At 40.0% G+C, this 24,808-nt stretch overlaps 1 protein-coding gene across 9 annotated transcripts in view; it reads left to right on the top strand.

Annotated features, from left to right (window-relative positions):
* Positions 1-24,808, top strand: part of Myo9a (myosin IXA) — a 231,482-nt gene that overhangs the window by 194,196 nt on the left and 12,478 nt on the right. For 7 of the 9 annotated variants that reach the window (XM_045160720.1, XM_045160723.1, XM_045160724.1 and 4 more), the window contains 7 exons: positions 2,443-2,504; positions 3,060-3,252; positions 11,670-11,798; positions 12,874-12,979; positions 13,764-13,895; positions 14,579-14,702; positions 15,970-16,023. In XM_045160720.1, the coding sequence (XP_045016655.1) occupies positions 2,443-2,504; positions 3,060-3,252; positions 11,670-11,798; positions 12,874-12,979; positions 13,764-13,895; positions 14,579-14,702; positions 15,970-16,023 (800 nt within the window). The remainder of the gene's footprint in view (positions 1-2,442; positions 2,505-3,059; positions 3,253-11,669; positions 11,799-12,873; positions 12,980-13,763; positions 13,896-14,578; positions 14,703-15,969; positions 16,024-24,808) is intronic. The other 2 variants (XM_045160726.1, XM_045160722.1) reach the window with 1 other exon arrangement.

Below are 24,808 nucleotides of genomic sequence, written 5' to 3'. Positions count from 1 at the left end.
AATTTTTTTTTTGGTTTTTCGAGGTAGGGTCTCACTCTAGCCCAGGCTGACCTGGAATTCACTGTGGAGTCTCAGGGTGGCCTCGAACTCACAGCAATCCTCCTACCTCTGCCTCCCGAGTGCTGGGATTAAAGGCGTGCGCCACCATGCCCGGCACAAAGTTTTTTAAAAAAATTTAAATTATTTATTTATTTATTTGAGAGCAACAGACACAGAGAGAAAGACTGATAGAGGGAGAGAGAGAGAATGCGCACGCCAGGGCTTCCAGCCTCTGCAAACGAACTCCAGACGCGTGCGCCCCCTTGTGCATCTGGCTAACGTGGGACCTGGGGAACCGAGCCTTGAACTGGGGTCCTTAGGCTTCACAGGCAAGCGCGTAACCGCTAAGCCATCTCTCCAGCCCACAAAATATTTTTTTAAAAAACTTCTGTACAAACAAAGAACAAAAGGGAGCTGGAGAGATTACTCAGTGGTTAAGGCACTTGCCTGCAAAGTCTAGTGGCCTAGGTTCAATTTCCCAGTACCCATGTTAAAGCCAGCTGCACAGAGTGGCACATGAGTTCATTTGCAGTGGCTGGAGGCCCTGGCCATTTTCATTCATTTCCTCCCCCCCCCCCGTTTCCTGTCTTTCTCTCCCCCCTTCTCTCCTTGCAAATATAAATAATTTTTTTAAAATTTTTATTAGCATTTTCCATGATTACAAAAAAAAATCCCATGGTAATTCCCTCCCACCTCAAACTTTCCCCTTTGAAATTCCATTCTCCATCATATTACCTCCCCATCACAATCATTGTACTTACATATATACAATATCAACCTATTAAGTACCCTCATCCCTTCCTTTCTCTTCCCTTTATGTCTCCTTTTTAACTTACTGGCCTCTGCTACTAAGTATTTTCCTTCTTACGCAGAAGCCCAATCATCTGTAGCTAGTATCCACATATGAGAGAGAACATGTGGCGCTTGGCTTTCTGGGCCTGGGTTACCTCACTTAGTATAATCCTTTCCAGGTCCATCCATTTTTCTGCAAATTTCATAACTTCATTTTTCTTTACTGCTGAGTAGAACTCCATTGTATAAATGTGCCACATCTTCATTATCCACTCATCAGTTGAGGGATCTCTAGGCTGGTTCCATTTCCCAGCTGTTATAAATTGAGCAGCAATAAACATGGTTGAGCACGTACTTCTAAGGAAATGAGATGAGTCCTTCGGATATATGCGTAGGAGTGCTATAGCTGGGTCATATGGTAGATCAATCTTTAGCTGTTTTAGGAACCTCCACACTGTTTTCCACAATGGCTGGACCAGATTGCATTCCCACCAGCAGTGTAAAAGGGTTCCTCTTTTTCCACGTCCCCCCCAACATTTATGATCATTTGTTTTCGTGATGGTGGCCAATCTGACAGGAGTGAGATGGAATCTCAATGTAGTTTTAATCTGCATTTCCCTGATCGCTAGTGACTTAGAACATTTTTTTAGATGCTTATATGCCATTCGTATTTCTTCCTTTGAGAATGCTCTATTTAGCTCCATAGCCCATTTTTTGATTGGCTTGTTTGATTCCTTATTATTTAACTTTTTTGAGTTCTTTGTATATCCTAGATATTAACCCTCTATCAGATATATAGCTGGCGAAGATTTTTTCCCATTCTGTAGGTTGCCTCTTTGCTTTTTTCACTGTGTCCTTTGCAGTGCAAAATCTTTGTAATCTCATGAGGTCCCAGTGATTAATCTGTGGTTTTATTGCCTGAGCAATTGGGGTTGTATTCAGAAAGTCTTTGCCAAGACCAACATGTTGAAGGGTTTCCCCTACTTTTTCCTCTAGCAGTTTCAGAGTTTCAGGTCTGATGTTAAGTTCTTTAATCCATTTGGACTTAATTCTTTGTGCATGGAGAGAGAGAAGAATCAATTTTCATCCTTCTTGGGAGTGGCAGCTCCCGCACCTGGCTTTTCCTGCGGCTGGAGCCAAGCCTGGCGGCTTTCTGGTGCGCCGCCGCCGCCGCCACCGCGGTTGGCCGAGCTGCCAGGGCTGCTTTTCCTGCCTGTGCGGGCTCTGGATGCTCTGGATCTCTCCTACTTCTCCGCTGCTGCTTCAATTTCCTATACACCTCACTTTTTAGTAAAAGTGTGTATTTTGCTGAGTTTTTCTGGTCTTTTTTCCCCCCCAGGCTGCTTTGGTGTGGTACCTACGCCGCCATCTTAACCGGAAGTCCATAAATAAAAATTTTTAAAGAAAGACAGTATAGAAACGTGGAAAGAAATGCTTCCTCAACTGAGGTTGACCAACAAGGATGGACCCAAAAGTGGCCCTCTGACCTCCATGCATGCCCAGTATTAAACATACACAAACAAATAAATAAATAAGCCGCGAATTTAAAAAGATCTTGTCTGTCTTTGATTTGCAAATTTCTAAAATTCTTTTTCTTAACCTGTCTTTCAGTATGTAAGTATGCTTGCCATAAGAAGTGCTGTTTGAAAACAACCACCAAGTGCTCTAAAAAGGTAAGAAGTTGTACCTTTCAGTAATACACACCGTTCTGTCTTTGCCACGTGGAAAAAAGAATCAAGGCCTCTTCAATAGCTTTATAATGCAATGATTTTCAAACTTTCAAACTAATATCACAGTATAAATATGTTTTATGTCATGATCCAGCACATGTATGAGCTGCATCCCCAGCCCAGTCTTTCCTGATTTAGCTCTTTTTAAAAAATATATATTTACTTATTTATGAGAGAAAGAAACAGATAGAAATAGTGAGAATGGGCACACCAGGGCCTCCAGCTATTGCAAACAAATGCCAGATGCATACACCACCTTGGGGATCTGACTTAACATAGGTCCTTAGGCTTTGTTGGCAATGGCCTTAACTGCTAAGCCATCTCTCCAGCCCTCAGTCATATTCAAGTTTTTTTTAACCTTTCACCCAAAACCCCAACTCCTATAATTATCCTTACAAAAACTTCAAGGAAACAAAGAGAAATTCCTCTTAGAGAATTGGCTTCGTATGATCTGTGATGATTGAATGCATTTAGAAACCAACTTTATCTTTCATGTAGTGTGATCCAGAGCTCTCATCTCGACAATTTGGGGTTGAATTGTCCCGTCTGACTAGTGAAGACCGAACTGTTCCTTTAGTGGTAGAAAAGCTCATCAACTACATCGAGATGCATGGACTCTATACAGAAGGCATTTACCGAAAGTCTGGTTCAACTAATAAAATCAAGGAGCTTCGACAAGGTCTAGATACAGGTAAGAGTGACCTCCTAATCATGATCTGATATTTTTCTTTAGTAAATTTTTCAGACTCCTAAATTTTTTTTTTTTAATCACATATGGATCCTTTATTTAAAACCAGAAGACTACAGTCTTTTCCATGGTACTTTCCGTCATTTATTTATTTATGTGTTTATTTTAATTTTAGAGACACAGAGACAAAAAGAGAGACAGATTTGGTACGTCAGGGCTTCAGCCACTGCAATTGAACTCAAGATGCTTTTACCACCTAGTGGGCATGTACAACCTTGCGCTTGCTTCCCCTTTGTGCACCTGGCTTATGTGGGATCTGGAGAGTCAAACATGGGTCCTAAGGCTTTGTAAGCAAGCACCTTAACCACTAAGCCATCTCTCTAGCCCTGTCATTTATTTTTATTTATTTATTTATTTATTTTTTGGTTTTTCAAGGTTGTGTCTTACTCTAGCCCAGGCTGACCTGGAATTCACTCTGTAGTTTCATGCTGGCCCCAAACTCTTGGTGATCCTCCTACCTCTGTCTCCCAAATGATGGGATTAAAGGTATGTGCCACCATGCCCAGCTAACTTTTTAAAAATTTATTACACATACAGAGAGAGAGAGAGAGAGAGAGAGAGAAAGAGAGAGAGAATATGAATGAATGAATATGGATGTGCCAGGGCCTGTAGCCAATGCAAATGAACTCCAGATGCCTGTGCCACCCTGTGCATCTGGCTTATGTGGGTACTGGGGAATCAAACCTTGGCCCTTAGGCTTTGCAGGCAAGCACCTTAACTACTAAGCAGTCTCTGCAGTCCTATTTTTGAGTCTTCGGGGTTTTTTTATTTGTTTGTTTGTTTTTTTGAGGTAGGGTCTCACTCTAGCCCAGGCTGACCTGGAATTCACTATGTAGTCTCTGGGTGGCCTCAAACTCACGGTGATCCTCCTACCTCTGCCTCCCAAGTGCTGGGATTAAAGGCGTGCGCCACAACGCCCGGCTGAGTCTTTGATTTTATGTGATTAAGTCATCAAATGCCCAATTGTTGTGGTGCCTTGAAATAAAGGCACTGGCTCTTGGAGTCCCTGAAAACCAAGAAGGAGCTGTCTCCTCCTCCTGCTGCTGCTGAAGCTTGAAGCTTACCCCCAGGCCAGCACTCATCTGGTGTTTTACTGAACAGCAAAACAGTAATATGCGAGTGTGTTACATGAGCGTTACATGAGCGTTACATGAGCGAAGGACAAGGAACTTTGACTCAAGAAAATTCCCTAAACATGTGCTCAAATGAAGGGATTTAGGGAGCAGGACCAGTTGAACTCTACTGATCCAGAAAACACACACACACACACACACACAACACACAACACACACACACACACACACCAGTATTCTGGGCCAGGAGTATAAGCCAGGTCACTAAGAAGATTAAGCAGCAGGCATGACTAACTAAATTCATGTCAGCATACCCAACATTCCCTGTCATTATTTGTCACCTGTGCTGCTTGATTTTTTATTGTCTAGTTTTTTGAGTTCTTTGTATATCCTGGATATTAATCCTCTGTCAGATGGATAGCTGGCAAAGATTTTCTCCTATTCTGTTGATTGCCTCTTTACTCTATTTACAGTGTCCTTTGCTGCACAAAAGCTTTGTGATTTCATGAGGCCCCAATAGTTGATTAGTGGTTTTCTTTCCTGAGCAACTTGGGTTATATTCAGAAAGTCATTGCCTATGCTAATATGTTGAAAGGTTTCCCTTTTTCCTCTAGCAGTTTCAGAGTTTCAGGTCTGATATTAAGGTTTTGATCCATTTGGTCTTAATTCTTGTGCATGGAGAGAGATAAAGATCTATTTTCATCCTTCTACAGATATATACCCAGTTTTCCCAGCACCATTTGCTGAAGAGGCTATCTTTTCTCCAATGAGTACTTTGGTCTTTTTTTTTTTTTTTTTTTTTGGTCAAATATCAGGTAGCTTTAGCTGCCTTGACTTATATCTGGGTCCTCTGTTCTGTCCCATTAATCTACATGCCTGTTTTTGTGCCAGTACCATGCTGTTTTTGTTACAGTGTCTCTGTAGTATAGGTTAAAATCACGCATGGTGATAACCACCAGCTTTTTTTTTTTGTTGCTCAAATTTGTTTTGGATTTTCCAGGTTTTTTATGCTTCTAAATGAATTTTTGGATTTTTTTTTCTATTTCCATGAAAGATGCTATTGAAATTTTGATGGGGATTGCATTAAATGTGTAGATTGCTTTTTTTAAGATTAACATTTTCACAATACTGATTCTTCCAATCCAAGAACATGGGATGTCTTTCCAATTCCTATCGGCAATATCTCACTTGAATGTTTTAAAGTTTTTATTGTAGAGATCCTTCACATCCTTGGTTAGGTTTATTCCAAGGTAATTTATTTAATTTATTTATTTTTTGGTTTTGGAGGTAGGGTCTCACTCTGGCCCAGGCTGACCTGGAATTCACTATGTAGTCTCAGGGTGGCCTTGAACTCATGGCAATCCTCCTACCTCTGCCTCCCAAGTGCTGGGATTAAAGGCGTGTGCCACCACACCTGGATTATTTATTTATTTTTTGATGCAGTTGTGAATGGGAGTGATTCCCTGATTTCATCATCAGCATATTTGTTGTTAGCGTATAGGAAGGCTACTGATTTCTGTGTGTTTATTTTGTATCCTGCTACATTGCTACAAGTGCTTATCAGCTATACCAGTTTTCTGGTAGAGTCTTTAGGGTCCTTTATGTATAGAATCATATCATCTGCAAATAATGATAATTTGAGCCCTTCCTTTCCAATTTGTATCCCTTTTATGAGTGCCTCTTATCTTATTGCTATAGCCAAGACTTCTGGTGCTATATTAAATAAAAGTGGGGACAGTGGACACCCTTGATCCTGATTTTAGTAGGAAAGCTCAAGTTTATCTCCATTTACTATTATGTTTGTCATAAATAGCCTTTACTATGTTGAGATATGTTCCTTCTATTCCCAGTTTCTATAGGACTTTATCATGAAAGGGATGTTGGATTTGGTCACATGCTTTTCTGTATCTCTTGGGATGATCATGTCATTTTTGTCCTTCAGTCCATTTATATAATGTCTTACATTTATAGAGTTGTGTATGTTGAACCATCCCTGCATTTCTGGGATAAAGCCTACTTGGTCGGTTTGAATGATCTTTCTGATATATTCTTATATTCTGTTTGCTAATATTTTGTTGAGAATTTTTGCATCTATGTTCATGAGGGAGATTGGCCTATAATTTTCTCTTTTCTATTTTGTCTGGTTTTGGTATCAAGGTGATGCTGGCTTCCTAAAAGGAGTTTGGTAGAGTTCTTTCCTTTTATATTTATGGAAAAGTTCAAGAAGCATTGGTATTAGTTCTTCCATGAAGATCTGGTAAAATTCACTAGTGAATCCATCAAGGCCTGGACTTTCTTTAGTTGTGAGATTTTTTTTAAATAACTGCTTGGATCTCCATGCTTGTTGTAGGTCTATTTAAGTCGTTAATCTCATCTTGATTCGATTTTGGTTGGTCATATAAATGTTCTTATAGTATGTGCCTACAATTTTCTGAATTTCTTTAGTATCTATGGTAATGATGCCTTTTTCATCTCTAATTTTATTAATTTGTGTCTCTTCTCTCTTCCTTTTGGTCAGATTTGCTAAGGGTTTATCAATCTTGTTTATCCTTTCAAAGAATCAACTCTTTGTTTCATTGATTCTTTCTTTTTTTTTGGTTTCTATTTCATTAATTTCTGCCCTAATCTTTAGTATTTCTTCCTGTCTACTAATTCTTGGTTGTCCTTGTTCCTATTTTTCCAATTTCTTTTTTAAAATTTTTTTTAAATTTTTTGTTTATTATTTATTTATCTATTTGAGAGTGACAGAGAGTTAGAGAGAAAGAGAGGAAGAATGGGTGCACCAGGGCTTCCAGCCACTGCAAACGAACTCCAGATGTGTGCACCCCCTTGTGCATCTGGCTAACGTGGGTCCTGGGGAATCGAGCCTTGAACCAGGGTCATTAGGCTTCACAGGCAAGTGCTTAACCACTAAGCCATCTCTCCAGCCCCTATTTTTCCAGTTTCTTAAGGTGAAGCATTAAGTCGTTTACTTGGAACCTTTCTAATTTATTTATTTATTTTTATTTTTATTTTTTTATTTTTTTCTTGAGACAAGGTCTCGCTTGTAGTCCAGGTTGACCTGGAATTCACTATGGAGTCTCAGGGTGGCCTCAAACTCATAGTGATCCTCCTACCTTTGTCTCCTGAGTGCTGGGATTAAAGGCGTGCGCCACAACTCCCAGCACTCTAATTTCTTAATATAGGCAGTGTTGCCGTCAGGTTTGCATTGCTGGCAGAAATCACCCTACCAAGAGCAGCTCGTGGGAAAAAAAGGTTTATTTTAGCTTACAGACTTGAGGGGAAGTCCACAACGGCAGGGAAAACGACAGCATGAGGAGATGAACATCACCTCCTGGCCAACATCAGGTGGACAACAGCAATAGAGAAGTGTGTCAAGCACTCGCATGGGGAAACTGGCCATAAAACCCAAAAGGCCACCCCCAACAATGCACTGCCTTCATTAGGCTTTAATTTCCAATTGCCATCAACTGGGGAGACTAGCATTCAGAATACCTAAGTATATGGGGAACAACTGAATCAAACTACCACATTCCACCCCTGGCCCCCATAAACTGATATCCATACATGATATAAAATACAATGCATTTAGTATGATTTTCAGAGTCCCCGTAGTTTTTTAAATCATTATTTTTAAATTTTTATTTATTTGCATGCAGGGAGAGAGATAAAAGAGAGACAGGGTCCTCTAACCACTGCAAATGAACTCCAGATGCATGTGCCCCTTGTTCATCTGGCTTACATGGGTCCTGGGGAATCAAACCTGGGTCCTTTGGCTTTAACAGACAAACACCTTAACCACTAAGCCATTTCTCCAACCAAGTCCCCATAGTTTCTGTCATTCCTAATGCTGTTTAAACATCCCCATAATCTAAGGTCTTTTAACTGAGCCATAATACCAAAAAAAAAAAAAAAAAAAAAATCCCTCATAAGACTATAATGGCACAGAATACACATTCACTCTGCAAAAGATGGCATTGGACATAGCAAAGAAATATTCAACCAATACAAGATTTAAAACAACCAAGGCAAACATCAAACTCTATAACTCCAAGTCCAACAACTCTAGTTGGCGACAAATCTCCAAGTCCAATAATTCTAACCAGCAACAAGTCTCCGGAGTTCCAGTTCTGCCCCTCCAGCTAGGCTGCTACTTACAGTCCTGGAAAACTTTATCCAGGGCCAGCAGCTTTCCTTAGCAGGCATCTTGTGGTCCTGGCATCTCCATTGTGTCTCTGCTGCAATCCATGGTTCATCCTCATGGCTCCAACGGGTCTCCATACAGGCATTCAGCAAACCTGCAACATACTTCCCATGGCCATTTCCAAAACACAAGACCATGTTGCAAATTCAGTGACCTTCTCTTTCCTGCATTTCTTATACTCCACAATACTAGATAGGGTGTCATTTTGTTAATCAGGGGGCCATAAGCAGACTTGGAAGAGCAGGACCCTTCTTGAACATTCAGGCTCCTTCAAAAGAGTCTACGCTCTTCCTGTTGCCGCAGTGCAGGTCAGCTGGCCCAATCTCAAAGGTTGTATCTCTTAATTGCAGCTAAACAGGCAGCAGTTTTGGCCTAAACATTTCTTTCTGTGCCATATCCCTTAGCACACAACAGTCTGCTTCTACACAAAGCAACCCTGCACAAGTTCTCAGGACACAGGCATAACAGCAAGCCTCTCATACAAACTGATTCAAGCCCAGTACAGGCAAAGCTCTTTCTCACCCTCATAAGTCAAACCTTACAGTTCTTACTACATTCAGGTCTTTCAACTCTGACCAGGATAGTCCATCAAGCTGTACTTAGAGCCCTGCAAGGCTTGTCTTAGGCCAAGGTTTCAAATTCTTTCACATTCCTCTTGAAAATCAGCTCCAAAAGGCCAAAGCCACATAGTCAGGTTCGTATTGCTGGCAGAAATCACCCAACCAAGATCAGCTTGTGGGAAAAAAAGGTTTATTTTGGCTTACAGACTTGAGGGGAAGCTCCACAATGGCAGGGAAAATAACAACATGAGCAGAGGGTGGACATCACCTCCTTGCCATCATCAGGTGGACAACAGCAATAGAGAGTATGCCAAACACTGGCATGGGAAAACTGGCTGTGACACCAAAAAGCCCACCTCCAACAAAACACTGGTCCAGGAGGCTTTAATTTCCAGTTGCCATAAGCTGTGGAGACTAGCATTCAGAATACCTAAATTCATGGGGACACCTGAATCAAACCATCACACACGCTTAAGGCTATAAATTTCCCTCTTAGGACTGCCTTCATTGTGTCCCAAAGGTTTTGGTATGTTGTGTTCTTATTATCATTTGATTTTATGATTTTTTAAAATTTCCTTCTTGATTTCCTTTTTTTTTCCTGTTTATTTATTTATTTGAAAGTGACAGAGAGAGAGAGAGGCAGATAGAGAGAGAATGGGCACACCAGGGCCTCCAGCCACTGCAAACGAACTCCAGATGCCTGTGTCCCCTTGTGCATCTGGCTAACGTGGGTTCTGGGGAATTGAGCCTCGAACCAGGGTCCTTAGGCTTCACAGGCAAGCACTTAACAGCTAAGCCATCTCTCCAGCCCAACCTTCTTGATTTCTTCATTGACCTATTCATCATTTGGTAGTGTACTGTTTCGTTTCCATGATTTTGTGTATGCCTGTTGTGATCAGATGGAGTACAAGGAATTATTTCACTTTTCCTATATTTGTTAACATTTGCTTTGTGTCCTAACATATGGTCTATTTTAGAGAATATTCCACATTCTGCTGAAAAGAATGTGTATTGTGCAGCATTTGGATGAAATGTTCTGTAGCTATGTTAGGCCCATTTGTTCTATGACTTTATTTAATCCAGATGCTTCTCTATTTATTTTTTTTGCCCAGATGACTTGTCAATTGATGAAAGTGGAGTATTGAAGTCATCCACTACAACTGTGTTTGGTGTTATCTGTGACCTCAGTTTTAATAGTGTTTAGTTGATGAAATTGGGAACCTCCATGTTAGGGGAATATACGTTTAGAATTGTAATGTCTTCCTGTTGGAGTGTTTCTTTAATCAATATAAAGTGACCTTTTTTATCCTTCCTAACTCATATTGGTCCAAAGTCTACCCTGTCAAATATTAAGATAGTGACACCTGATCTGTAGAGATGGCTTAGTGGTTAACGTGCTTGCCTGCAAAGCCAAAGGACCTTGCTTTGATTCAAAGCTACTATCAATTAGTCTTCATTATTCTGGAATCCAAGTGGTTTTCCTTTCCAATGCCTCGCCTAATTAATGACATAATTAGTTAAACTGATCATGAGGTGGGCACTTGTCTGTGTAGATTTAGCCTGACCTGGAATGTATGCAAGAGGTTGACTTTGTTTTCAGTCTCAGCTTCTCTTTATCATTGTTAGAAAGGAAAATTTTTCATTTGAACCAAACCTTAGGCCCAAAATTTGTCTTTGTATGGCTAAGAACCTGGTTTTTCTTATGATCAAATCAGTGAGAAATGAATTAGAATGAAAATATCAACAGAAAATGCCTGTCTGTCTCTTATACTTTGGGTCAGAACAAATGAAGTCATTCATCCTATATCCTTCTAATAGTCTAATCAATTAAACCTTGAGGAGCTTATAAACAAAACAGAATGGAGATGTTTCTTTCACATTTCCTAATCTCAGCAATCTCTGCACTAGCATCTCTAAGAAGGATTTATAAAGTCAGCCTTGTCTTTGGAAGGTGTCTGTGAGGGACTGGAGAGATGGCTTAGTGGTTAATAAGGTGTTTGCTGGGAAAGCCAAAGGACCCAGGTTCTATCTCCCTGTACCCACATAAGGCCAGATGCAGTAGGTGGCATATGTATGGAGTTCATTTGCAGCAGCTAGAGGTCCTGGCATGCCCATTTTCTATCTGCCTCTTTCTCAAATAAAATAAATATTTTGTTTTAAAGAAGAAAATGTCTATGGGGCTATTTCCCTTGGTCTTCCAAAATGTTGTTATCCAGATCTGTCTGTGAACAGATCATATACAGTAATTGAAAGCAGCATTTTTAAACATCTGCAATAGTTTGTTATGTATCATCAAAACCTGATTCTTTACATTAGAATTCACAACAGATTTGGGAAACAAACACCGTTCCTTCACTACAGTTAGGAGCAATGCTTTAAAGTTTAGTATTTGATTATGAAAGTACTAAGTTGGTTTCATTAAGGAGCATGGAAGGTTCTTTTGGAAATGTTAGTTTCTGTATTGAGTTGTGGGAATTGTTTTTCATACTTTGGTGTTGTTACCTAACCCTTGTCTCTGAATAGATGCTGAAAGTGTAAACCTAGATGACTATAACATACACGTCATTGCAAGTGTATTCAAACAATGGCTTCGTGACCTTCCCAATCCACTCATGACTTTTGAACTCTATGAGGAATTTCTTCGAGCTATGGGTGAGCACAGGTTTTTGGGCTAGAAGGAGTATCTGCACTAATGTACTAATCTTTAGACTTCATTATTAAGCCATCCTCTAATGTTTTGATCCTATGGGTCCTAAAATTTAAAAAAAAAAAATCTGCCAGTATACTGTAGTCTCCTATTCAGATGTTAGCTTTTTATGGACTAAAATGTCAGCATTCTGAAAGTTTCCTGAGTAAGCCACTTGGATGTTTCTTGCAAAGTAACTGAAAGATGAGTGTTATAAAACAATATGAAAAGGTTAGATAGGAATTTAAGGGTAGGTTTACATTTATTTCGATTGTAAATATAGGCAAGAACTGTATGTTAAGGTCTGTTTTATACCGGATCTAATAAATTTTGAACTTTATGTGTGTAGGATATTGTTGTGAAGGTTTGCCTAAAGGTATTTAGATCTTGAGGAATTTTTTTTTTTCAAGGTAGGGTCTCACTGTAGCCCATGTTGACGTGGAACATACTCTGTTGTCCCAGACTGACCTCGAACTCCCAGCAGTCCTCCTAGCTCAGCTTCTTGAGTTGTGGGATTAAAGACATGCACCTCCAAGCCCAGCTTTTTTTCTTTTTTTTTTTTGGTTTGATCTTGAGGATTTAAAAACAAAAACAAAAACAAACTTTAGTTATTGGTGAGGGGAGAGAGAATATAAGCATGCCAAGGCCTCTTAGATACTGCAGATGAACTCCAGGAGCATGTGTCACTTTGTGCACCTGGGTTTATGTGGGTACCTGGGAATTGAACACTAGCCAGTAGGCTTTGTAAGCAAGTGCATTAAACACTGTGCAATCTCTCCAGCTCCAAGATTTTAAAATATATGACAGTTGGTTGATTTTAATGCAATATAAGTCTGCCACAAAATGGTTGAAAAGCTAGAGTATGTCTTTCTCTGTGCTGTCATTGAGGACAGCTGTAATACAGATTAAAACTCAGGAACTTCTTGTAAAGGTACAACTGCCTTTCCAAAAACTGGAATCAACCTCCTTTTGCTGTACAGTCTCTATCCAGGAAGAAGACACAACATTTACAAGGTTCTGACTCAGTGTTCTTATTCTTAGGCCTTCAGGAGAGGAAGGAGACAATCCGTGGTGTGTACTCTGTAATTGATCAGCTCTCCCGAACTCATCTCAATACGCTGGAACGCCTCATCTTTCATCTAGTTAGGTAACTTCAAGAAGAAAGGCAATGCTTAACATCTTCTGTGAGATTATTTTTAAATGAACAGCTCTTTTATTAGTCGGGAATGCATCTCTCTGGTAGTGTTCACGTAGCATGCATGAAGCCCTCAGTTTGATCCCTATCACCACTTAACACAAACAAAAAATGTCTTTCTAAACTATATAGGTGAAATACCTAACAGGTAGTTAGGATTACTTTAGTGAAATATAAGTTAAACTGAACAACTCTATTTGAGCCATGTGGCAGTTCCCAGCTCTTGGTAGTACTGTGTAGTTTAGCTAAAATATTCTCTGTCTCCTGAACTAGAAAGGATGTGCATCTGTAGACTTAACCTAGTTTGTGGGATGTGAATTCAGATTGTGATCAGGAGCTGACTGAGCAGAGCCTTCAGGAAGAGACATCCCTTTGTATGAATATCAGCAGTTGTTAGGAGGAAGACTACCTTTCTGGTTAAATGTGTGATGTGAAAATACATTATAAACCTCTACCCTACATTCTTCAGATATGTTTGTTCATTCAGGGATGTTGACCTTAAGCACCAGGCTACACATTTCCTTGATGTGCTGTGTACTGACCGATGACCTGGACTATTTCAGGGAGCAGAATGAAAGTACATTGTTCAGAGGCAAAGGGCAGCTTTGAAGAAGTCCTGTCTTTACACTGATGTGGCTGATGTCATACTGCCCTCTTTCTCTTGTCTCATCTGCCTACTCTTCTTCTTTTTTTTTTTTTTAATCTCCTTTTCACTTGGTTTTATTTTGTTCCTTAGGATTGCTCTACAGGAAGACACTAATCGAATGTCTGCTAATGCTTTGGCCATTGTGTTTGCACCTTGCATTCTTCGCTGCCCCGACACCACTGACCCACTGCAAAGTGTACAAGACATCAGTAAGACTACTACGTAAGGCCAACCACTCCTCCTACACAGGGTCTCAGGGATTTCTGCCTCAATTTGTGTAGTCACTTTATCCAAATACCAAACATAGTAGATGATTTCATAAGTTAGGGTATATTTAAGAAGATTGTTAGGACAGTCAGATTCTCTCTTTTTTTGGGGGGGTGGGTATCAAGTAACGATCTCCTTCTAATTCAGGCTGACCTGGAACTCACTCTGTAGTCCCAGGCTGATCTCAAACTCACAGTGATCCTCCTACCTCTGCCTCATGAGTGCTGGGATTAAAGGCTTGCACCACCATGCCCGGCCTCTTAAGTGTTGTTTCAATTTATGGCTGTTTATAGTTTCTAAGTAGATTTTACCCTAGTCTCTTTTCTTGGGCCTGTGTTTTCTTTGTAAACCGGACTGCAAAAAGAACTTTTGAAACATTCCAGGGCTTGAATTCCATTCCCTCAGTGAGTTAATAGATCTTGGGAGTAGCCTGGTTATTGGTATTTTGTTACTGGCTGCACTTTGGAAAGAGTCTGAAGAACAGAGTTGTGAACCACCATTCTCCATTTGTCTAAGGGATACTGATTTTCCCTTCATCCTTCGAATGTCTGTAACACTGCTGTAAAATAGTCTGTGGGTGCTTCACTTTATTTGATTTACTGCTACATTTAACAGTTTCCTTTCTACTCCTATTTCAGCTGTGTAGAGCTGATTGTTGTGGAACAGATGAATAAATACAAGGCTCGCCTCAAAGACATCAGTAGCCTGGAATTTGCTGAAAATAAGGCAAAGACCAGACTGTCACTGATTCGCAGATCAATGGTAAGATGCAAAACATGGAAGCACAGAACAAAAGTACAAGTTTTTTAAGAATCACCAAAATTCAGGGTGTCATTGAATGCTTGATGTGTGATCCATTAACTCACTTGTGTATACAGAATATTTGATTAAATGTGCAGACTCTTTAAAATCAAAAACTTAGAAAAAAAAATTGGTGTCTTAGTAATCTGCCCTATTTATATTTCCTGTCCATCCTATGACAACTTTATCCTTTTTCTCTGCATCCTTCTACCATCTTTTCCAACCTTTAATCATGTCCTGCCAAAATTCCTAAGAGTAGAGAACTTACCATTCGTAACTTATTGAACTAAAACACTTAATTCATAAGGAAATGAATTCTATCTATGATCTACTATGATCAAATACAGATTTATTTGGGGATTTATTGTTGGGTTTTGAGATGAGCCTAATAATTGATCATTGATTTTCTTCATTTACCCATTATTATATCTTCCGTTGTGACCTCCATATAAATAACTGCAGTTAACATTAGCAGGATCCTGAGGATATGAAAAACTGCTGATGCATTGAAGTTTCAGTCATCAAATAACAGCATAGCAGTGGCACCCACTTGAGATCCTGAGTAAATCTCCAAAAAGAAGCTGGTTTCCCTGTTGTCATATCCTTACTCATCCAGGGGTCCAGCAGTGCTTCTTCTGTATCTTTTCAGCTTGTTCTTAGATGGGCATTGAAAGAACTATGTCTTCCTTCACTGTTTAAGCTCTCTGACACAGATTTCTCAACAAAGGTCTGTTGATAAGGTTAGTGGGAAAAAAAAAAACAAAACATAAGTATAACCTTTCCTCAAACATGAAAGGCACTACTATAAAGTTCATCATAAGATACCATCTAAATCTCTGCAAAAATTAAAATTGGAAACTTTATCTAAAAGTGAAAGTTTGGCCTTGTGCTTGCCCAGGAACCAAGGTTAATTTGTAATTCTGATACTGTTAAAAACAAACATCCCCCCACTTTTTCATAGTTCACCCAGTAGTCCCAATTTATTAGTTCCCACCTAGGAAGGATGGGAGAACTTTTACCACAAAACTACTTTTCAAAGCAAGTAAGCAAGCTCTGCTTTTTATTTATTATTATTATTATTATCATCATTATTTTATTTTATTTATTTTTGGCCAGTGCTGCAGAAGATGGATATATTCCTTCCACTGAAAGATAAGCCTCTTTTAATGTGGCAATGACATGTACATTCTAACCTTCTGCTTTCCTTTTCATGTCCTTCCTAATCCAGAAACCTGTACTAATTGCAGTTAGATTTATGAGCATTACCCGCAATTCAGTCTCGGTATGTATTAATAATGCAATGTGTCACGGCCACTTTACATTATTGTCTCTCATTCATCCAGGAATTGTTCTGATCTGTCAGTCATTCATGCCTGTTCACCTTCCATGTTCAAATCCGGTTCAGGTCCCAGTTTTTGATCAGCCTTCACTTGCTTTTTTTCTTAATCTCTTTCCTTAGGTCTTTTATTTTCCTTCTCTGTATTGTGTAGTTTAATAATGTTCATTTCCTCCTGGTCATGTAATCCTTCTTCAGAGTTTCTTCTATGGTTAAGTCATTTAAAAGGTAAATGTTGGAGATACTGAGGTATCAAGTTGAGTTCTGCTATATTCCTAACAATCTACTCCATTTTATTGTGTGAAATACCTGTTGTTATTTTCAGTATTGTCCATCATAAGTGATGTTTGTTTATTCATAATTATGACTCTGATGTTATGCTTCCAGATGTAGACATGTGGCTTCTATTTGCTTAGTAGTATTAATCAGACAGAAGGATTACATTGATATGCCTCTCTTCATTGGTTATATGAAGAGGACTGGAAGGGTAGAAAGCTAAGGATGCCAACCTATATGGCAGTGAATTTCAAACTACTTTCCTGTATATAGCCATTTCACTGGAGAGTGTTAACTTGTTGAGATGTACATACATACCACTTTTGCTTTCTGCCTAGTAACTGTCTCTCAGTTCTACCTTGTGAAGCTTCTCTTTCCCATTGAATATTAACTCCTTTAATAGCATGTTACTGTTATCTCATTCTAGTATTCAAAACAGTGCATTTCATATTAAAAATTTAGGACTGGAGAGATGGCTTAGCAGTTAAGCACTTGCCTGTGAAGCCTAAGGACTCTGGTTCGAGGCTCAATTCCCCAGGACCCACGTTAGCCAGATGCACAAGGGGCCGCACGTGTCGAGTTTGTCTGCAGTGGCTGGAGGCCCTGGTACACCCATTCTCTCTTCTCTCTCTCTGCCTCTTTCAATCTCTGTTGCTCTTAAATATATATATATATAAATTCAATCATAGGCTTAATATAGTACTCTTCTCACTTGCTTCCAGGTAGTACTAGACCTTAATTTGGGAGGAATCACTGGACAGACAGAATTCTACATGCTGTTCCATTGTGGGGTGGCGTCCCTCTTAGGTTGTTTAACTGGCTCATTTTCAGTAGTCTAAATGAGATGAGTGATGGCTCCAATTTGTTTCACTGACAGTCAGCTCAAACCTGCTCATCTCTTAGACAGTCAGTCCTTTTTTATTTTATTTATTTTTTGGAAGCTACAGACAGAGAGAGGGAGACAGGGGGAGGGGGTGGAGAGAATGGGTGCACCAGGGCTTCCAGCCACTGCAAACAAACTCCAGACACATGCGCCCCCTTGTGCATCTGGCTAACATGGGTCCTGGGAAATCGAGCCTCGAACTGGGGTCCTTCAGCTTCATAGGCAAGCGCTTAACCGCTAAGCCATTTCTCCAGCCCATAGTCAGTCCTTTTTAAAGACCTGGCTACTTCCTCTGACTAAACCTTGACTGATGTCATGGACACTATATGGGAAGTTGCCAAATGTCAAATTAAAATTTTTTCAATTTTTTTTTTTTTTTTTTGGTTTTCGAGGTAGGGTCTCATCTAGCCCAGGCTGACCTGAAATTCCCTATGGAGCCTCGGGGTGGCCTCGAACTCATGGCAATCCTCCTACCTCTGCCTCCTGAGTGCTGGGATTAAAGGCGTGCGCCATCACGCCCGGCTCTCAAAATTTTAATAGTTGTTAGAAAGCTTGAAATGTTATTACTGGCAACAAGTGTGGTCATTTGATTCTCTTAAAATAATAGGTGGCCTTCATATAATTCAAACAAAATGGGTATAGCATACATCTAAACAATAATACTTTGTCAGTTATCCCAAAGTTTCAAGAAAGAAAACAGGGCTGGAGGGATGGCTTAGCAGTTAAGGTATTTGCCTACTAAGCCAAAGGACCCAGGTTCATTTCTCCAGGACCCATGTAAAGCAAGATGCACAAGAGGGTGCATGTGTCTGGAATTTGTTTGCAGTGGCTGGAGGCCCTGGCATGCCCATTCATTTACTCCCTCCCTCTCTCCCTCTCTTTCTCTCTTTCTCTGTCAAATAAATACAAATATTTTAAGAAAGAAAACAGCTTGCAAATCAAGCAGTTGTACAAATACTGTTTCTTGAGATAACTCTCAGCAGAGATGTCTTGTGTGTACTTAACATCTTGACATATGAAAATAAATTGTAGTGAACTTAGTTAAGAATTAATAAAATTAGCCATGCATAGTGGCGCACTCCTTTAATCCTAGCACTCGGGAGGCAGAGGTAGGAGGATTGCCATGAGTTTGAGGCCATGCTGGGACTACATAGTGAATTCCAGGTCAGCCTGAGCTAGAGTGAGACTCTACCTCAAAAACCAAAAATTAACAAAATTAGTTTACGCTAACTGGATGATGCCATGAAGCTATTTTTGTTTTCAACCATGAATACATGGTAGCAAAGAGTATGAAGACTAGTTTAATGGTACCATTTCACATCATTGCCTTGATTCTTGTGTGGAGGTGCTAGTGGGAAGTGTTTTCCCCACTGTTGCTCTTATGTAATTAGTGCAAATGTCCGTGACTAGAAAGGGCATCGCATCTTAGTATCAATATGAAAATAGTGCCCACATTACAGATCCTACATGTTCTTGGGGTCACCCTCACATCTCTTACCAAGAACCTGTGAACTGTGCCAGGTGTGGTGGTACACACCTTTAAATGCCAGCACTTGGGAGGCAGAGGTAGGAGAATTGCTGTGAGTTTGAGATTACTCTGAGGCTACGTAGTGAATTCCTCTAGGTCAGCCTGGGCTGGAGTGAGACCCTACCTCAAAAAAACAAAGTAATCATCATCATCATCATCATCATCATCATCATCATCTGTGAACTGTAGTTCAGTAAAGGCACTGTACTAGGGTGAGTAACTTGATGGTAGAGTGCTTGCCTGTAGCATCTATGAGGCCCTGGATTCTATTCTTAGTGCTGGAAAGAGAGAGAGAGAGAGAGAGAAAATGGGGAGGAGGGAAATAGGAAAGGGGAAAGATTAAAAAAGGGAGGGAAGGAACTACTGTACTAGTGTATATGCTATTAGTGACTCTGTACTACACAGAAAAAAATGAATGAAGATACATACAGTGGCAGTTTAAAGTCTTTACCCTATTAGGTAGTGAATCATAGTTTTGTTTATTTATATAAAAGCAGAGAGAGAGAGGGAGGGAGGGAGGAAGGGCTGGCGCATGTGCAACAGGGACAGATAGAAGGAGTGTGCCAAGGGCCTCCTGCCAATGCAAACAAACTCCAAATGCAAGCACCATTCTGCATCTGGCTTTACACAGGTACTGGGGAATCAAACCTAGACCTTTAGGTTTTGCAGGCAAGCACCTAAACCACTGAACCATCTTCCCAGCTTAGGATATGGCTTATTTATTTGACAGAGAAAGAGGGAGAGAAAGTGAGAAAATGGTCGTGCTAGGGCCTCTAGCCACTGCAGATGAACTCCAGACATGTGCGCCCCCTTGTGCATCTGGCTAATATGGGTCCTGGGGAGTCTTAACCAGAGACCTTTGGCCTTACAGGCAAATTCCTTAACCACTAAGCCATTCCTCCAGCCCTTGGGATATAAATTTTGAACCAGCTTGACTACCTAATGCCATATTTTTTACCTAATACCTAGCTAGATGACATTCAAAGCAGGCATTCCATTTAATACTACCATACCAGACTGGTAATCTTCAAGAAAAACCTTGGATAGAGGACCTCTCCTTACTCAGAAAGCAGATAACTCCAAGTCAAATTATATTTTCAACCCACAAACAAACCTCACTTACATTGTACTTTCCTTGAATATTTATAAAGTATCATGACTTCCCCTCATGAAGGAAATGTCTTCCTACATATTCATCAAGTTTGCTCTGAGTGATACAATCCATTTTTCATAATCAAGAGAGTCTAATTTCAAGTTGGGTATGGTGGTACATACCTTTAATCCCAGCAGGAGGATCACCATGAGTTCAAGGCCACCCTGAGACTACATAGTGAATTCCAGGTCAGCGTGAACTAAAGTGAAACCCTACCTCGAAAAACCAAAAAAAAAGTGTCTAATTCTATCAGTCTTCAACTGTTTAGACCTACTTTGATTCATAGCATTGAATTTCTTTGTGTATACCAGTCATGCCCTGCTATTCTTTCCTGCATCCTGTTTTCAGAAGGAATCAGAACTCTCCTGAGAGGCCTTAATCATCTTAGCACTATAGTATATGTTCTACTCATCTTCATTGTTACCTCCATAAGCCTCAAGAAAACATGGACATGTTACACCCAACTGAGGATAACCTCCAAAAGGGTATCTTCACTTAGAATCCTCATGTTAAAGCATTTGACCTCCAGTATTTTTGTTAGTCTAGGAAGCCTAGTATGGATTAGGCTTATAACATTCTGACCCACATCTATTAACCAAACTTTTTTGTTTCATAATATTATCTTTTTTTTTTTTTCTCTTTTTCCCCAGACAAGGTGTCACTGTGTAGCCCAGGCTGCCTATGAACTCACAGTGTTCTTACCTTAGCCTCTGACGTGCTAGGATTACAGGTGTGCACAATCCTAAATGGTTCAGAATATAATTCTTTTTTTAAAAGAGTGGACAATGGCTCAATGGTTTAAGGTGCTTGCTTGCAAATCCTAATGGCCCCAGTTTGATCCCCCCAATACATCCTTATCATCCTATCATCCATCTATCCACCCATCACCTTTCAAAAAAAGTGGGGGCTGGAGAGAGGCTTGGTGGTTAAGGTACTTGCCTACAAAGCCACAGGAGCCAGGTTCGTTTGCCCAGGACTCACCTAAGACAGATGCACAAGGTGACACATGCATCTGGAGTTTGTTTGCAGCAGCTTTGAAGCCCTGGTATACCCATTCTCTCTCAAATAAATAACTAAATGAGTAAATAAAAATACAAAAAAAAAAGGACAATGAGATTAGACTTTCTTAGAGACAAAGTTACAAATCTATATGATCAGGTGACGGAAATGTTGATTACTTTAAAAGGAAGGAGGCAATGTGAGGGGGATCTGGCCGTGACATCTGTCACCTCATAGATCACCAGGGTTGATTCTAGGCAGATACTCTGTCCCTCACTGCTCCTACAGCTGCACGCTAAGTTGAAGAGGATGACCCTCGCTGAATAGAGGAGGACCTGTATTCAGTCAAAGATGTGGGAGTAGCTGTGCTCCCCTGCTAGAGCTCCAAACAAGCACTCAAAAGGATGGAGATAGGGATGAAACCGTTCTGTGTACCAAGTAGGATGCAAGTACTAAGGTTTTCTTCACTCTGCCTCGGGGTACTGGAAAAGCTATGGAAGAAGTGATAAATGTGAGCCAGAAAGGAATGAGCTTATTAATGTGCTGGAGAAAGACCTATTTGTATACAGAATGTAAAGTTTAATTTTAAGAAAAAGCATATATAGCTTATGCTTGTTAGAATATTATGGGAAAAAATTCTTGTGCCAACACTTTTTTCCTAACATCTTCTATCTGTCATTGGTTTGACTCCACACATGCAGAATAGGACAGATAGAGAGCTGACTGTTTTTATAAAGGCATAAGAATAGTGCTTTATATATGAATTACTCCAGAAACCTGATAGACAGGCCTTGACCAAATGGGATTGAACATGGGAATGTCAGGATTGTCCCATATTGGAATATATGTTAGCAGTACTCACTATGTTAGTTTATCTGTAGGCACAAATATTGTTGTTGTAGGTATGTAAAATATAGTTGATATAATTTTGTGAACATTATTTTAATATTATATAATGTATAATTTTTTTTTTTTTTGTTTTTCGAAGTAGGGTCTCACTCTAGCCCAGGCTGACTTGGAATTCACTATGTAGTCTCAGGGTGGTCTTGACACAGTGATCCTCCTACCTCTGCCTCCTGAGTGCTGGGATTAAAGCTGTGTACCACCATGCCCTGCTCAAGCAGCCATTTGGATGATATTTTTTTAAAAAATCCCATTTGTATGTAAAATATGAAGAATCCACTTAAGTACTGTAGAGTTTTTATACAAATAAATCCTTAAGTCCCCAAATACTACAAAAAAAGGGTTGAACAAATGCATCTGGGGGGAAAAAAACTGAATTTTGTTAGGTGTCAGTTCTTCCTAAATCTGTTTGTGAATTGTTTATACCCCTCTAGGTAGAAGAGACTATGTTGTGTTTTTGTTCTTGTTGTTTTGTTGTATTTTCTTTGTTGGTGTTTTTCTTGTTTGTTTGTTTTTTATTTTTTAGGGTCTCATTCTAGCCCAGGCTCATCTAGAATTCACTATATAGTCTTAGGCTGACCTCAGACTCATAGCAGTCCTCCTACTTCTGCCTTTCAATTGCTGGAATTAAAGATGTGCATCACCACGCCTCAACTTTAAGACTCACAAGACTTTCAAGGCCTGTAATTAATCAATAGTGTTATGATTCCTGTTAGGACAAAAATAGGTACTCTGATCTTAAAGTAGAGAAAATTTTCCTATTACATAAAACCATTAAAAGAAGGGTTGAAAAGTTTAACAATTTAAAAATCAAGTATTATATGTTCATAGTGACTTTATACAAATCAAAAAGGAGATGAGACACATTAAGGAAATATTTTCAGTCATATTTCTGCAGTCTAATTTTATTAAGTAAATGAGAAGTTGGAAATTGAGAGATGCCTCTACAGTTAAAATTGCTTGCTTGCAAAGCCTGACAGGCAGGTTTAATTCCATAGTACCTGTGTTAAGCCAGATACCTGAAATGACACAAGCATTTTGTTATTTTGTGTGTGTGGTACATGCACGTATTTGTGCAGATGAACACATGGGCAGACGACAGAGAACATTGGGTGTCCTGCTGTGTTGCTCTTCTGCTTTCTTTCATTATGGAATTTCCACTTTTCCTTTAGTGCCATTTAATTCTTCCTGAAGGAGGTGAGATCTGTTCAGCATTAGATCATTCTGAGTCATGGCTAACTTGTGGTCCTGTGTGCAGGCTTGGGCTGGGTGACAGCATGGACACTAAACAGAGACGGCTCTTCTGTGCTCGCTGGAAAGTAGGTGATGAGGAAAATCCCAGATTTTCATGGTCAGGCTGTTATATAATCAGTTTTATTCATGTACCTGGTTTCTCAGTCAGAATCTGATAGAATGGGATGGTGTCCTGGAATGTATAATACAATCTGACATGCCATCATAGACCTTAGTTAGCACTGTGTTGGTGGTAATTTCATGCCCTGCTTCCTACCTCTGAGGTTTATGATACTATCTCCCACTGAGGTATTCCTTATTAAATTTTCAGACTGATTTTTTTTTGTTTGTTTGAGTGTTTTCTTTTTATCTTTATTTATTTGGATATTTTTGTTTTTCTGTTTGTTTGTTTTTGAGGTAGAGTCTCACTGTAGCCCAGGCTGATCTGGAATTCACTATGTAGTCTTAGGGTAGCCTCAAACTCACTGCAGTCCTCCCTCATACTTCTGCCTACCAAGTGCCGTGAGAGTAAAGGCATGTGCCACCACGCCCAGCTTATTTATTTGTGAGAGGGAGAGACAGGGCTGGAGAGATGGCTTAGTAGTTAAGGCACTTGCCTGCGAAGCCTAAGGTTCAATTCACCAGTACCCACATAAGCCAGATGCATAGGTGGCCCATGTGTGTAGAGTTAGTTTACAGTGGCTAGAGACACTGGCAAGCTCATTCTCTCTCTCTGCCTCTTTCAAGTAAATAAATAAAATAAATTATTTTTTATAAAAAGAAAGATGAAAAGAGAGAGAGGGAATGAGTGTCTCAGAGCCTCTAGTGGACTGCAAGCAAACTCCAGACACATGCACCATCCTGTGCATCTGGGTACTGGAGAATTGAACCTGGGTCCTTAGGCTTTGCAGGCAAGCACCTTAATTGCTGAGCCATCTCCTCAGCTCCAAGAATTGTTTTCTTTTTTTTTTTAATTTTTATTAACATTTTCCATGATTACAAAATATATCCCATGGTAATTCCCTCTCTCCCCACCCCCGAGAATTGTTTTCTTTATAAGGATATTTTATTGATTTTTTTTTTGTTTGTTTGCTTGTTTGTTTTTCGAGGTAGGGTCTCACTGTAGCTCAGGCTGACCTGGAATTCACTATGAAGTCTCAGGGTGGCTTCGAACTCACGGTGATCCTCCTACCTCTGCCTCCCGATGCTGGGATTAAAGGCATGCGCCACCACACCCAGCCCAATTTTTTATTTCTTGATCTTAGAGCTAAACGTGATATTAAAATCTTAAAACCTTCCTGATTGCCACTCCACTCTGTTTTTAACTCTGGGTGAGTTAGTCTGAGTGCCTGCAGAACTGCTTTCACACCTTTTGCTGTCACCTGAGCTACAGCAACAGGTTCTGCTTCCCAGGCAGTATGTTTCACTTCTTCCCAAAACAGACTCAGAAATTTGTCAGTGTATTGCCATATGCTTTTCAAATCATATTGGTATATTTCAATACTAACTCACTTTGAAAAAGAACTCTTAAAATACTATGAAATACAACACAAATAAAAACACAGAACAGGACTGGAGAGACGGCTTAGTGGTTAAGGCACCTGCCTGTGAAGCCTAAGGACCCAGGTTTGATCCTCCAGGTCCCAGATAAGCCAGATGCACAAAGGTGGCATGTGCATCTGGAGTTTATTTGCAGTGGCTGGAGGCCCTGGTGTGCTCATGTTCTCTCTCTTTCTCCCTTTCGCTCTTTGTCTCA

This window comes from Jaculus jaculus, chromosome 10, assembly GCF_020740685.1.
Source record: "Jaculus jaculus isolate mJacJac1 chromosome 10, mJacJac1.mat.Y.cur, whole genome shotgun sequence".
Taxonomy (NCBI): Eukaryota; Metazoa; Chordata; class Mammalia; order Rodentia; family Dipodidae; genus Jaculus; species Jaculus jaculus.
This window is presented reverse-complemented; position numbering and strand designations above follow the sequence as displayed.